This window comes from Cyrtonyx montezumae, unplaced genomic scaffold, assembly GCF_038088225.1.
Source record: "Cyrtonyx montezumae isolate F1298 unplaced genomic scaffold, pur_monq_1.0 scaffold_18, whole genome shotgun sequence".
NCBI classification, from domain to species: Eukaryota; Metazoa; Chordata; class Aves; order Galliformes; family Odontophoridae; genus Cyrtonyx; species Cyrtonyx montezumae.
This window is the reverse complement of record NW_027071914.1, coordinates 12,330,193-12,346,190: the sequence shown is the minus strand read 5'-3', so window position 1 is coordinate 12,346,190 and position 15,998 is coordinate 12,330,193. Positions and strand designations below refer to the sequence as shown.

Here is a 15,998-nt window from a genome sequence, read left to right as displayed (position 1 = left end):
GAAATAAAACTGAAATTAAATTATCTCAAATAAAATTGCAGTACAGATGCCTTCAGTGAGAAGATAATGTACACATTTCATTAAATATTAAAGTTTAATTTCTTTTGTATGTGTGCATATTTTAGTAATAGGATGGCTTTTGAAATATTTTTAACTCTCTGTTCCAGACAATGCTTTCTGTTGCCTGGTTGGTCACTAGGGCATGAGCTTCCCATCCTGCTTTGGGTTTGAAAGCTCAGGCTAGGGCTTATTGTTTGAAGCTGGATGGCAGGTGTTGTCACTATGATTAATGGTTCCTGGGAATCCTGTGTTAGCATGGCCAATGATTCCTCTGAAGGAGGAGGCTTTGGTGGTAAGAAAATGAAAGAAATGAGCATTGAGAGTGCTGTCCCTGAAATCTGGCTGAATTCCTCTGGAGTAGGTGGGAGGGGTTCCTTCTGGCTTCAGTAGGTGTCAGAAGGGGACATCATAGAAGGTGCTAGTTCTTCTCCTGACCTGCAAGAGGTTCCTCTCCCTGCTGGACACTGCTTGGCAGGATCCCTGGTCTCTTTCTGCACTGATATCTGAGTTCTTATTGCATTTAAAGTTGTTAAAAGATTGTTTTAATTCTGAGTGGAAATAAGGAGATACCTTTCCAAACATCCACAGGACATCAGTGTGTCAAATCTCATTATCATGCTTATTCCATATCAACATAAAAATACATCATGTTCCTTATTCAATTAATGAGGTATTCATGCAGTCTGCAGTCACAAAATGAAACAAATCCACAAAAGAAATGTTGTTTTGTTGTTGGGTTTGTTTGTGGGGTTTTTTTTTGCATACCTTTGAAATTTGGCCTGATCCTGGCATCGTATCCTGAAGTCCGTCCCATCAGCTTATCCAAGAAATCAGAAGGAGACATGGGCTTGGGGGAAGATCGTGCTGCTGCTTCAGCTTCTTTGGAGGCTGCCAGGCTGTGTGAATAGAAAGAGAGAGGAGACTTTAAGGAATATCCCATACTGGGTAGGGTTTAGGGTCCAGAAACAGAGCAGTCAGTATCTTACTCCTGTAGTGAGGCAGGATGGGTACCCAGATGGATTCCTAACGAGGCTGGTCTCTGCTGATTTGTTTGCCCAGCCCAAACATCTCTGAATAGAGAATCCCAGCTGCCACCAAAGTAGGAGAGAGATGATGAATGGAGAAAATCCTTTTGTGAGTTTAGGTACAGTTTCTTGGCGTGCCACTAAATTACAAATGTGAACTCTGGCACTGAGCTCCACAGGAAAAATACACTCTGAGATTAGCCTTAGGCAGCAATTACTGCTTAATTACACTGCAAATAGCAAGGAGCATATTTGTTACCCAGTCTAATTTTCCAAAGGCAAGTAGGATTGTAGCAATCTGGAATTTGAAGCAGAAATGAATATCGATTTATACAATTTCATAATGCTCCTGCGGAGCATTTGGGACCGTAAGGGGATGATAGGTGTGTTTGCCTCCTGTTTGGGTCAGTGTTTGCAGTTGGATACAGAAACAGCCTCTGGTATGGGAGTTGTACAGAATCTAATTCTGAAGCTGTGCTTATTTTGGGCAAAGGATGGAAGGGAACAAAGTCTTTTGGGAAGTTATGTGCCCTCTAGAGCAGAAAGAGAGGAGTAACTGATTGATCTCTAAAAGGCGAAAATCTTCCCCTCAAGAAGCCTGACGAAGGCTGCCCACGTGTCTTCAGACTATGTGGGGGTCTGCAGGACCTGCAAGGTGGTGATTTTGGCTTAGGAAGCCTCCTACACAGGAACAAGTGACCCTTGGTACTAGATGTCTGTCCTCCATTTTTCCAGGTTTGACTTCCAAGACAGGAATAGACAGCATTCCATTCCTTCCCTGCAGATATATGGCATCTATGCAAACGTAGATCTCTTCCCAGGCTGAAACTATGGTGTAAAATTACCAGATTATCAAACAAACAAATAAAACTCCAACTAAACAAACAACAACCAAATGAAGAAGTGACTTGCCAGGTGCTTAAGACAAGATTTGTCTCTGCTTGTTGGTTCGGATGCCTACTGCTGGCTGAAGCCTACAAGAAGTATTGCAGTGCACATATGTAGTAAGCCACAGAGAGCTGCTCTGTAGGAAAAACAGTTCATTGTTTCATCCTTTTCAGAGTTCCCAGTTCTTGAGATATTAAAGCTGTTTGGGAACTGCTGTGGCTGAGCAGCTGAGAGGCCTAAGCACGGTTGCAACAGGCACAGGGTATTAAGCTGCGTCATCTTACAGTCCTCTGGCAGCATGAGAGCATTGCTTTGGGAGATTTTGTTTTCTTTTTCACTAAGGAGACTGAGGAAGTCAGACCCACTGCTTCTCAGTAGCATAGTGCTAAGTACTGGCATGAGATCCACCAGAAGAATTTGGAGATGGTTTCCATGTATGGCATTGATATGACTCAGCTCTCAGACCTGTTGGTACAGTGCCAAAGAGCTTAGGCTCAGGGCAAGGATATTAGGGCTAGGGTGAGCCTTGACAAGAGCATTTTGAACCAGCAAGTTCTAAATCAGGAACCAGTAATGGTATGTGTTGCATTGACTCTCTTTTCCAGTATTAGCAGGTGATGACTTGCCAACCCACAAATGCAGGCTGACTTCTTGCAAGCAGCTGATGTGTTAGGGTTCTCTGACTTTCTACCCTTTTCACTATTCTCTGCTACAAAGGGAGATAAATTCCAGACAATTTTCAGTGAGACTCTGAAGCTAGGATGTCGTTTACTCTCGTGTCTTCACAAACTTGTGTAGTCCCAAACTGAACCTTGTCTGAACTTAGCTCCTGCACTCATGCTGGGAGTTGATGTGACAAAGAGGGTAGCTAGCTTTTACTATAGCTATGTGATGTTTCTTGTCCCTGCTTCTGCTTTAAAGGCTGATGCAAAGCCCAAGTAGTGCATTCCAGGGATAAATGGGTGACTGATTATTTTATTTTTATTTAAATATATATATTTATTTGGAAGAAGGAAAACAATCTGATGCAATTGATTTGCAAACATATAGGAGGAAAGCTGGGAGTGGGAGGACGATCAATACCAGGCTTGAATGCTGCATTCCAATAGAGTGCCTGCATGGCAATGAGTCCAGAGAAAAGATTTCAATTAAGCAGCAAATGACTCGGTAACCAAAGAGTCCCGCCACTTCAGCAGCAAGATGCCAGATAGTGCAATACGCTGATTTCTTCTCATTAACTCTAGGCTAGAGGAATGATGGAAGTGGAAAAATGGGGATGGGGAGCAGAAAGAGACAATACAGATCTAATAACCTTTAAGTGCAAAAAGATAATTAAAACCTGCAATTTGCCTGGCACTTGTTTAAAAAAAAAAAAAAAAAAAAAAAAAGGTGAGATGAGATGGAAAAGCATAGAAATGGGTGTTCAGCTCTCCTGTAAAAATCAGTGTGAGAGCCCATGCTGGATGTGTTGATGCTGCTTCCAATGAGCAATGCTGGTACTTCTTGGGTGCCATTTTCTGATTCTTTCTGCAAGCTGCAGGTAAAATTAATTTCACAAGTTCCTTTACTGCGTAGAAATATATGTCTAATAAATTAGATGCCTGGGTGAGGATTGCTCTCTCATACCCTCACTGCTTTTTGCAGCTTTGTGCCCACCCTCAAGAGCAGTCTCTGGGAGCACCACTGGAGATGTGCTGGAACTGCTAGGAATGGCTTCACGTCTCCTGGTGTGTGGTTTAGGAGCTCTGTTGACTTGTGTGTGTTGTTCCAGGGTGACCTAGGAATGATAATCCTGAGTTTTGTCCGGTTTGTATTTAATTACTTAATGTTTACTAGGGGTAACAACTTCCCCTCAGACTTGACCAAAAAAAAAAAAAAAGGATGAGGAAATAACAAAACAGTTTGAGCAGCAGGTAGGTGCATCTATGTTCTAGGTTAACAATAATGATATAAAGCAGAGAGGCTGGCCCACCCCACCATGATTTGTAGGGATGAGATGTACCTAACATAGCCCTGAAACTTTCACTCTGGCTGTATTAGTTGAGATTTACAGCTTTGCTGTGACAGCACAGCTCAGACTGCACCCAAAAAGCCTTCAGTTTCTCTCCTCCAGCTCTGTCCTGGCTCCGTGCTCTCCTGGGAGCTTTCTGGGATTTTTTCCTTCTGTTAGTTGTGTAGAAGTGCCCTTGGAAGTCCCACAGGGCTGCTCATCTCCTGACCCGAGCGCGATGAGGAGATGGAAATCTCAGTGATGAGAAAATTACTGATGATGAAAGAGAACTGGGACTTTAGGATGGCTTGTTGTGTTCAGAGAGGAAAACATATTCTCCACATAAACAAAAAGAGGCAAAATGGAGTGAAAACACAGAGGAAGAAGCTTGCATTGGTGCAGGAGTGTTGCCTGAGCTGAATGTCTTGGTGCATTTTATCAGCAGCCAGGCAGCAGATAATCTTATTTACAGTGGTGCAATCCCTAGTGGGTCTGGCTGAGGCACTGCCATCATGCAATCACCACAGTAACAACAGAAAGGATTGCATTGCGGGAAATAGGAGCAGGCATGATGTCTGTGGTGTGAGCGTGGGTGCACAAGCCCCCAGGAGCTCTGCCCACCAGCATGCACGTGAGGGTGGAAGCTGGTGGTTGTGCCACTGAGCTGCACAGGATGTTGTAGAATTGCATTCCTTAAATTGGAGCAGTCAAGCTCTGCAGGAAACCTGTTACTGGTTTCTCCCAGCCTATGCAAGCACTGTTTGCTTTGTCTCCCTATGTTATTGTTTCAGCTAAACAGACAAAATATTCTTATAAACAGATATTTGGGCTTAGGAGGTGGGCCTGCTGCAGTCTGGTGTGTCAATTTGCTCAGCTCCCAGCTCCCCAGTTGGCTGTTTGCTTCTTTCCCCCCAACATTTGTATGTCCCTCGTGAAATATATATATTTTTTAATTTATTTAAACTATGCTTGTGGACGCCCATCTAATTAACTCTGACATCACACACTGCCCTGTTCTGGTTGAATGCTGATACTGAGAGCTGTCCTTTTTTTTTTTTTTTTTTCTTCTTCTGCAAAGAGAAGAGACCAAAGAATTTAATTAGCACAGGGCCTCTATTCCCCTTGTCAAATAATTTAATTGTTAATCTTTAATTCTGGGGGAGGAGGTGTGGAGGGAATCACAAACCATCTGGTCTGTGGCTCAGGACACCAGTACTGGTGTCTCCCCTCTCCCAGGATGAGGGGGGTTCATTATGATGAGGATGAGGCAGTCCCTATCCTGGGCATCAAAGAAGAAAAAGAGTGGGATGGATGGGCTGCACCAGTGGTGGCCACACTGTGTACTGGGAGGGTAAAACAGAGCACCCATCTGCTGTTGTGCCACGTGCTGTTGGTAGTGCATCTTTTCTTCTCTTTTTTGTTTTTTGTCCACTTTACATGCGAACAGTGTCACCCCTCTGTAAGATGAAGTAGCCGAGTTGGGCCAGCTAAGCTCCTGATGGAAACTGATCTCTTGGGATTTTAATTCAAAGCAATTTCCTCCTGTGCTTCAGTTGATGCTACCTGCTGGATCTGAGTGCTCTCAGCAGTGCAGCTGAAGCTGGGGAGAGGTGGAGGAGCAGTCCCCCAGTACCCTGTGGAGCAGAGGTGGAAAGGCAGAAAGATGTTGATGATGCAGTTTGGATGCGTTTGGTCTTGCAAAGAGAACTCGGGGTAGTCCTGATGACACGTGGAAGTAGTGGGTGCTCAGATCGGGTGCTGCAGAGGGGGACAACAACTTCCACCTGCATCACGGCCCAGGAACTCAGCGGTTTTATTGACTCTGGCAGGCGCTGCGGAGAGGCACAGCCGCAAGGAGAACGTCAGGCGGTTGGGCACAGCAATGCGGTGCCTTGTCCGTGATTAACTAGCGAGAGCTGCCGTACCCATGGCAACTCTCCCGTGGGAAGGGGCTTTGCGGGAACTCGGTGAGGCCAGGCACCAGCACGACCACCAGCGCTTCCCATCCCACTCTGCTCCCTTGGGCTTCCCAAGCTGTCTCCCCACCCCTGAGACCTCTTAGGCCACAGAAGCTGGAGCCCAGCACAGCCCAACCTGTGTTCTGCTTGCCTCTGGGGCTGCTTATCTTGTCCTCAGCAGCTGGAGGGAGTGGGGAAGGACAGACAGAGAGAGGAGAGCTTTCCCGGCAAGGGGTGGAAGGGGCTGCCCTAAACCCTGCACCCAGACTGCTATTTCTGACTGCACGTCGACACGTTATCTTGAGGGAAATGCTGCCAGACAGCGGCCTGGGAGTGCTTGCCAGAGACTGCAAGCTGACTTTTTAAAAATAATTAGATTTACTATCGAAATGAATAGCACAATCAATATTGATATACAATTCAATTAAAAAGGATGAATCTCATTTTCTGCATGTTTTTCTCTGTCACGTTGCCTCTGAATTTCTGGTCTGCAGTGCTAGAGGTGGGCAGGGATGGAAGGAGAGGAGGTGTGGGGGGGAGAAATGAGCCCTGGTGCTGGGTTTTGGTGTGATGTGGTGCAGAGCTGAAGGAGCTCTGAGCACTACAGATGTGCTAATTGCAACCCATGTGGCCATGTTCAGCTGCTGGAAGTTAGAGCCATGTAGTACAGATGTGGGATGTGCTGCAGGGATTGAGGGGGGGAAAGAGCTGGGATTTTATTTATTTTGGGGGGGAAAAGGGTGACTGCTATTTGAGAATCTCTTTGCAATAGGAGCACAGAACAGACTTGGACCTTAGGGCAGGACAGGAAGATGCTAGTGTACAGTGAGACTGGTGAGATATGGAATTTGAGAACATAGGAGGAGAGATTTCACCCTGAAAAAGAAAGGGGCAGTAAGCTCTGCAGTGATCTATTCAGTTAGTACTGTTTACTTAATATTATTTTTCACTGGGAAAAGAAGGAAGCAGGAAAGAGAAAGAAAGCTTGTAAAATATTGCTGTCTCTGTCCTGGGTGGATGTACTTGGTTGCTGTGAGCTGTTTAAACCAATTCCAGCTTTTGCACCAGAAGTAGCTGCATTGCAGTAGCCGCAGGATGCAATCAGTTAAAGTTTTGTGAGTGTTTTGGGATCCTCTGGGTTAAGGGTCCCACACACTATTTTACCACTTGTCTCTGTGGCTGTACAGAAGCAGAGGAGCTGGGAGACACTTTTCCACAGCCTTTGACAAATTAACCCTTGACGATCATTCCCAGCCAAGGGAATCTGCAACAACTTTAGTGGAGTCAGAGAATCTTTGTCAGACTGCAGCATTCATATGTCTCCATATCCTACTGCTTCTTTCCTGCAGCCCATGGCTCCTACCCCATATGGCAAAACATCCTGTCTAGAGCTATAAAGCATCCCAATTACACTGATTAACTCTATGGAAAGACACCAGCACTTGGAACAATTGCTGACGCTGCCTGGACAGAGCAATAATAATGAAAAATAATAAATGACTATGCAACCAGCTAGGGGGCAAAAGAAAACTGTGCTCTAGACAGTTGGGGTGGAATGAGCTTGGTGAGACCGAACATTTGCATGGGAATGAAGTTCAGTTGCATGCAAGATCCCTGCTCTTCTAAGGACTGCTGTTCAAACTCTCTTGTGCTCAATTCCTTCCATGTGTCACAGAGCATCTGCCCCTGCACCCTTCCAGCACTGCTTACCCTGCTATCTCCTGGTTTCCAGACATGCCACGAGGTGTCATCAGGGAAGGTTCCTTCAGCCTTTGATTTATTACAGATATATCTTTCAGTGGCTAGTATTTCAAGCTAAGCCCATTTTCTTTATACTGCTTTATGGAGGTGTGGGTATTTTCTTTCTTTTTTTTTTCCCCTCCTTCTCTCTTCCCTCTCCCTCAAGGAGTACATTAAATTCATCGTTTTGAAACCAGAGACATCTCTCTGGTGACACTCTCAACGAAAATCTCTTCCAGAAGAGAGCGTATCTCTTAGAGCACAAGTACCGAGTTTCTGGAAATGTATAAACCTAAAACACTGAAGACAGGTTTGAAAATATAACTCATAAAGAGTGGAGGATCACAAATCAATGCTCTGATTTTAACAATGCAAAATAAACCTGGAAAACAACAACACTGAATTTTGCGTGTGCGTATACTGAAGAGTTTTAAAAAAAGACCTTTAATTGCAGTTTCATAAAAAAACAAAGGAAAAAAGACTCTGTGAAGACAAAAGCATGTGTCTAGCCTCATACGCACTGAATATTCTCTTTAAAGTCAAGGGAACTAATCAGAAGTATAAAGCTATGCATAAGCCACCATCCTGAATGTGGTAAATAAAGGAGAGAAGTGTCTTTGCAAGAAAAGCTTTCACATTCTAGGTGGTAATTCTCACTTCGTTGATGTGTTCTTGATGTAACGTTCGGATGGAGAGCTGCAGTGGGAACCTCTATTGACGTCAGAAGGTTTTTAGATCACAGACCAGATGAGTGTCAGAGAACTACGAGAAGTCGTGGATGCTCTTCTATCTATAGCTCTGCAGTCGTGCTATCAGTCGCGTTTTCATCAGTTCAAATACTTTGCTACGGCAGCTTGTTAAAAATTAGTTTTAGTTTAAGGATTTGTGCTGCTTCTTATGAGCGAGTGAGAATGTTGCAAGTGTCTTTTTCATTTATAATAAATTGGAGGTGGTATGAATAGAACTCTATATAAAGGGATTTAACATCCCATGCTGAGTGTTGGGGGGCTGTATTTTCTGAAACTTTATTACAGATCTTTTGCAGAGGAAACCTAAACTTACACATGACCTACCTACAAAGCTGCGTGCACTGCAGTACAGCTTAGGTTCTCTGAATCTTCTATTGTATAAGATGTGTGAGAAGAGAACTTGTTTTGTCACTTTCTGATATAATTAATTGTTGTTGTATCCAAAAACACTAGGCAAAGTGTGGTTTGATTGGCATAGCTTTGGCTACACATACAGGAAGCAAATGCTGTACCTTGTAAGGACATTGGGAGATAAACTTTCCCTCTATGCCATCTTTGATTTTTGGTGTAATTTATCAGCTTATTCATGATCTATGATGAAATGTAACTTCAGGAACAAACAGCTAAGCTCTGGGACTCCAGCCCAGGGGGGGTCTTCTTCCTTTCTGGCCACCCTCTGTCTGTGTTCTTCACCTCCCTGACCAAAAAAGCCTACATTTCTAGTCCTGGCAGTGCTTCAGGGCCCACATGGGTGCAAGAGAACAAGCCATATTTGATGGGGTTTGTACTTTGTCAGCAGCTGATTTCTGAACACACGGCCCTGTGTCATGGTGTGATGGATGGGGAGGGAAGCTGGAGAACGCTTGTGATTCACAGCTGCATGGGGCAGCAGAAGGGGTGGGGTGCATGTATTTTGATTTGCATATCAGATCTTGGGAGCTCTGCTGCAGGAAAATTATCTCTGTGTGTGGGGGGTGTGCCGGGAACAGTTGTCCAGCTCAGCAGTATTTCTACCAGGGGAAAGCAGTGGGAATCAACAGAGAGACAAGATTATAAAGATAACCCATGAAAAGTCCACAGTTTCTTGTCCACAGTCTTTCTTTGCAATTCTTTCTAGATAAGACAAAGCTGTCTCACCTTGGAATTCAGAGCATCTTACTTTCCTGCTTCCAGCTGCAGTAATTAATGTGTACGTTGCACAGATCTTACTGTGTTGGCTAGATTTCTACCCATCATACATAAGGGTTCTTGGCACCAAAGAGGATATTTAGAGCTAAGAATTGTTTTAAACACTGCTGATAGCAGCTGACTTTTATGTGCCTTCAGGTTTATACCTCCTCAGTAAGTGAGGGGAGGAGGTGCTTGCACTCCTTGGGGCTTTGCACAAAGCACCTCTTTACCCATACCATCCAAAATGAAACAAAACAAAACAAACAAACAAACAAAAAAACCCACAAAGAAACTTCCAAAGGAAATGGAGTAAAGAGTGATGGATTCCATTGGATTTCCTGTCCCCTTTCTGGCTCACTGATTTCACTGCTGAAATAGACGCATGTGATAGCAGTGCGATCCACCATTGATCACAACTATTACACATTGATTTGTGTGTTTGTTTGCTTCAGCCTTGCCTAGGCTGGGAGATGGGACCTGCATTTTGGGTACGTGGTCGGAGGGCAGGCGTGCTGGGAGCTGCTGTGGGCGTTCAGCTGAAGGCAGCACAGGCAATGATTGATTGCACTGCAAGCAATGCTGTTCTGTGCATGCGGCACTCCTTGTCTTGGCAACCTCTTAGAGGCTTTCCCCACCTTTTTGCCCACCCTACAATGAGGCACTGATAAAAACAACAGAGTTCCTTGGCTGTCTGCTAAGGCATTTGTTTTCTTTTTTTCCTTTTCCTTTTTTTTTTCTTCCACTAGCGAGCTGTGAGCCACAGTGAAAGGATGGTAAAGGGAAAAAGCAAAAGGACAGCAGGTGCAGAACACTTTTGTTTTCCTCCTCCCTCTCAAAATCATGGGGTTTGTTAAATTAAGATTTCTCCAGTTTTTCTCAGCTAGTACTTAAATCCAACAGAGATGTATTTACAGAATGCCAACTGTGTCTATGTAGCAGCCAGATGTGGTGCAGTCCCCAAATCAGCAGCTTACCATGGTGCATTATATGGATGAAATAATTGTCTGCATAATGGGGTGTGCTCAGCACGTGTAAATGATGGGTGCATCTGTCTCCATCTATTTCTGTTCTCTGTGAGATTTTTCTGTGCTTTGGCCCTATTGAGAAGCATAAACACTACGTTTCTCTTCATTTTATTTGGAGCAATAGTCTCCTGAAGTATCTGTAGAGATTTAGTAGCAGCTGGGATGTGTATATCTAATCTGTAGCACCGCTGGGATTGAAGCACACAGACCTCCAAGACCAGATCAGCTAGAGCAAAGAGGCAGCTTCCCAAGAGGTTATGGGGGCTAAATTATTTTGTACCATGCAGTTATCATAGCTGAGCTAATAATGAAAATCTTTTCCCCTCAAGGGAAATGCCCTCTGTTGTCTGGCTTCATAAATGCAAATGTAAATTGTTTGGAAAATTTGGGGAAAGGAAGAGGAGGGGATAGGTGAATCCTTTCTTGCTGCTTTGTGGGAGAAGTGACCTGCTGAATTAGCAGTATTTGAGTGCAATGGAAAAGTTGCTCTTTTCTGAGCTGTACAAGTAAATCTAGAAGGCAGCAGCAAGGCAGTGTCCTGATGAAATCTCTCTGCTCATGGCTGCTAATGATCCTTCCTGTGCCTCACATCAGAGCACCTTTCACTGCTTTCTTTGGGCTCCATTTATCCCAAGACCACCAGTGTTGGCAGTTTTCCCTCTCCCTCCAAAATGAGGTTCTCAGTAGCATTTGGATTTTTTTTTTTCTGTCAAAGCTGGTGAACCAAAACATGGTGGAGAGGATTTGGAGAAATCATTATCTTTTTCTTAGGGTGTCTTATGTCAGAACATAATGAACCATTTTTCTCAAAAGGTAGTGTGGAGTGCACAAGTGTAACCATACTCTTCATAAGAATAGAAATCATTCTGCCTTTGCTGATAGGCAAAGGTCAATATGCAAGACAATAGCCAACCAAAAGGGTAATTTACTGAAAATAGAGATGTCCTGATATAATGTGCCACAACATCAAGAGCTGATACAGACAAATAAAATAATCTGGTAGTGCCTTTTGATTTCTATCTACCTTAACACTAGTCATTCCAGCATTCTCAGAGAAACTCTGCAGTTAAAGAAAATGAGCAAGTGAAACTCTGTGAATGGACTTATGTCATTTGCCATACTTAGGCGCTGTGTTTGTGATTTAGATTTTGTGATTTTAAAGCATGATTTCTTTCTTAAAACCTTTGTAGTTCATCTGTAACTAGACAGCATTTATATTCATTAGGTGGTCTGACATCTTGTTCTTAATACTGAAATTTGGAGAGCCTTTTTAACCTGCATATTCAAATGAAACGAGAACAGACTTCTCTGCTGGTTTCCTATCACAGATGAATGATCATTGGTCAGTGTTGGGATAAAAAAGTAATTTAATTCTGGACACTGATTAACATCCTAATTTGGATGCTGGAGTCCTTTTCTGCTCAGATTATCTTCTAAGAATGAAATTCATCTCACTAATGGAAGTGGTTGCTCAAGAACAGGAGAATTGCAGCATGCTGCTTCTTAAAGTGCTTTCCTTTATGTCTTGAGTCACTTGGCGGGTAGCAGAATGAAGGTGTTAGCCTTTAGTCTCTGCTATCAAATCTGAGACACTTGAAAGTGTCGAAGGACCTTTACTGACTTGCTTCATACAAGCAAGCTGTCCCCTACATTTATTTCATGAGAGGAGTAAGAGGAGGGCCAAAATTGCATGGCCGAAGCCTTGTTCTTGAAGGAATTCCTTACAGAATGTTCATAGGATGGAATGCTCCAATGTGTACTTTTCGCTCTACCTATAGATTTCTTTCCAGAAGCAGCTTCCATCATTTGAAGAGTAAATTTATGTTCTGCCAGTGAGACTCTTTGCAGTGCTCAGCAGGAGTAGGAGTGGACAGCTAGTCCACATTATCTAAATTCTGCACCGCACCAGTGCCCCACAGTTGTAGGATATTTTGTTAATGCATGTGAGACAGCAGCTTTCTTTGGTGATACTTTTGCTAATCACCTTGGTTATCTACTGGCCTCCTACTCATTCTGTCTAATGTAAACGTTTCTGTTCACACGTGTGGAGTCTTTCTTTTGTGCTGAGAGTAGGACTTGGGTTCTTTAAGCCAGCTGATTAGAAAGAAAAATTAAGACCAGACTGCAAGTTAGAAAATATTTTATGTATTTTAATTAGTCTTACTTGCCTAAATTGTAAGTGAATGTCTATGGAAGGATGGAAGTGTGTATAAAATCCCTGCAGAAGGCAGAGTCCCAAATATTTCGTACCTATTGTGAGATGACAACAAATTAATCTTCCTTTCTTGAATGATTCATAAGATCTTCTAGGTGGAATTGTCTACCTCTTTGTTTTTTCCAGCACTGAATAGGTAACTGTTTTAGTGGAGTCTATGATGGAGCTATCACAGGTTGCAGATCTAAGAAGCTAAAGAGTATCCTTAGAGCTGCCTAGTCTAAAGTTCTGCTAAATCATTTTTATTTCATGGAGGAGCTGACAGGCTCAGAGTAGAGGCACAACAGGTCAAAAGCACATCTTCTAGGAGATTTTAGCGTGAGTAAACTGCTCTTTAGTTACCAACAATATTTGTTACGTTGCTTAGCTTGCAGTACTGTCAGTTTCTGGTTAATGTTTCATTCACAGATATTTCTGCAATGCTATCTAACACTGCGGAGGTTTAACAGTAGGTTTGGAAAGGCATACACTTACTGCCCTTTTCCTTCTCCTGCTTTCCATTTTGCTGCATTTTCAAGGAGCTGAAATCAGGAGATCTCAAATTACCTATTTTACTTGAAAGTCTATTTTGTGAAAAGCAAAATGGTGTCTTTTTTTTCCTTCTAAAGTCAAGAACAGTATCACAATAGTATCTTCTTTTAAAAGCTGAAATTGAAGAGCTCTGTTACTGACCAAAGGGAATAGGAAAAGGCGAGTAGTGCAATCCAATAGTGTCTGAGCCTATGAATCACTCCTGCTAGCTGATAGATCCCTGTTCAGAGGGAGCTAACTCATTTTGGTTTGATGAAGGTCATGCTTCTGGTTCCTGACATACAGAAGAGTGATAAGGGTAAGAATGAGACACAAACCACTTCAGAGCCTTGCAGGACAATGTCCTCTTGAGTGAAGTGCAAATTCTAGGCTATCTTTTAACTTCCAGTCCTCAGACTTCTGCAGCAATGTTTCTGGATCACAACAGCCATTAGAAGTCTATCATAGAGCTGAAAGTCCAAGCAAAATCATCACAGGGCATGGACAGTGTTTGCTCTACATGAAGAAATTCCCAACTGAACTGGGGTACAAAGATGTAGTGTACGTACTTAGACTTAGGGAGAATTTCCACAGATAAAAGGAAGGCATACAGAAGAACCTGTGTAAATATTGTCCAATCCATTATGATTTTAAAGAAATAGCATTTTGTCTTCCAGAGATGTGTAAGGAAGAATTGATAAAGCAGTCTGACTGTCAGAAGACCCATTTCTCCTCCCACTCCAACCCAGCTTCCATCCCATTCTCTACCCAGGTCCTCTGTAAATCTCTTAGTCATAGCTAAGTGGCTGCAGTCTGGGGAGACAGGTAGCAAAAGGGGAAATGTTCTCCATAAAGGAAGGCATGTTGGAATAAGCTGCTTATGGCAAATTCCTTCTAAAACACCCCGGCTATAGCAGAAACAAATATTACATTGGCAATACCATAATGTTTGCAGTCACACACCAGCTGTTACTCTTTCCCACGGGGTCTTGTTTTTTAAAAGGCTGGCAAAGGACACTTTTGTTAAGCAACAGATCTGAAGACCTAGTCCTGCTTCTTGTATTGTCTGTATTACATTTTCCTTTGTGACTTTGGATTTTTCTTTTATTATTTTTGTAGTGCATGTACTAGCACGGATTTTCTTTCCAGAATATTTTCAACAGGCTGGCAATGAAGTGTGATACACTCTGTAATTTAAAGCAACGTATACTTCTATTATAGATTATCGGTTTGTCAGCTTGTCTGTGTGGTGTTGGTTGGTTGGTTTTGTTGGGTTTTTTTTACATTATGCATGACTGAATGCTTGAGTAATTGGCGCACAAGTTTATGAATGACTATTAGTGAATAAACTTCTCTTACTGAAACTGAAATTAGCAAAGCTATTCCCAGTCTAGAAAGGCTGGTAGACATTTGGCCTGCAATTAATGGAAGGCATAAAATCAAGGAGGGTGCAGGGTGGGAAGAGAAGCATTGTTTAGAGCCAGTTTCAAGCAGGAATTGTTGAATCAGATCTCGTTTGGAAAATGATTGCAATACAGAGAACAATTTGGTTTCATAACTTCCTGCAATTAAATGCTTTCAGATTTTCTTAAATACTTATTTCAAGAATACTTGACTTGATACTGCATACCTTTGATAATCAAAGAGTGCTTCATTTTGCATACCTTTTGTATGTAATATCACATAATCAAATGCAGACCATATGCATACATTTATGCATATACATGATTTATAACAGTGTAAACATTTACATTAGAACCTGAATGTCCTGTTTTACTGAGGTTTTGAAAGTCTGGAGCCTCAACTGATGAACTGAGTATCTGTAGGTACTCAGATGCGTAGTGTGATGAATAACAGTGTGCATCATAGAACAGGATTGGCGAGACAGCTGTGTACCAATTTCACTTGTTCAGGTGATTCAAGGGAAGTATGGCTTTAATATTACAGCCATAGGAAACCCAAGCCTGGAAATGCACTCTTTTCTTCCGTCTCCACTTCCTCCCTCTTTTGTCTTCTAGCTTTTCTGGAGAGCATTCCAGAGTACTTGTGCTGATTAACCTTGCTTTTTATCTCTGCTTCATTGTTGTATGTTAATCAAGAGTTTTTATTGTGCATAGCTATGCGTCTTCTTATTTCACCACACTATGTTTTGTAGTGCTGCTTATACACTTGTGACTACATAACACAGGAAAGAATGGCTCTGAAATACTCAGTGCTGTGCACTGCTTTTCCGATATCCCCAATAATAAATGACATGAGGAGGTATAAGTGAATATACCTTCACTTACTTCCAGAACTTCTTTCTTGGTTCAACAGATAGATTTTGTTAAGGGATTTGAATGCACGCTGTCTTTGATTTTCTATGGAATTATGAAGAGATATCCCAATTTCTACCTGTGGAAACACTTTAGTGTTCTTAAAGAAATGGAGCACTAGCTAGAAAGCTCTGTCCAGTGTCAGGAGGAATGATACTGTTATCTGTTGAATAAGAAGTATTACCCCAGTGCTATATACACAAATAATGTCTCTTCTTGCCCTTTTACAACTGCAAGATGAGACTAAGAAAAAAGTTAGAAATGCAGAAGCAAGAGTCATGTAACTGAAACGGAATCTAAGAGTAGTTCAGATCATGAAAGCTTTTTTTTTTAGTTGCATGTATCTGGCACCT

The 15,998-nt window shown here is 42.6% G+C and overlaps 1 protein-coding gene across 1 annotated transcript in view; it reads right to left on the bottom strand.

Annotated features, from left to right (window-relative positions):
- GLRA1 (glycine receptor alpha 1) overlaps positions 1 to 15,998 on the bottom strand; it is a 37,176-nt gene that overhangs the window by 20,293 nt on the left and 885 nt on the right. The window contains exon 2 of the mRNA XM_065734997.1: positions 826 to 956. Coding sequence (XP_065591069.1) covers positions 826 to 956 — 131 coding nt within the window. The remainder of the gene's footprint in view (positions 1 to 825; positions 957 to 15,998) is intronic.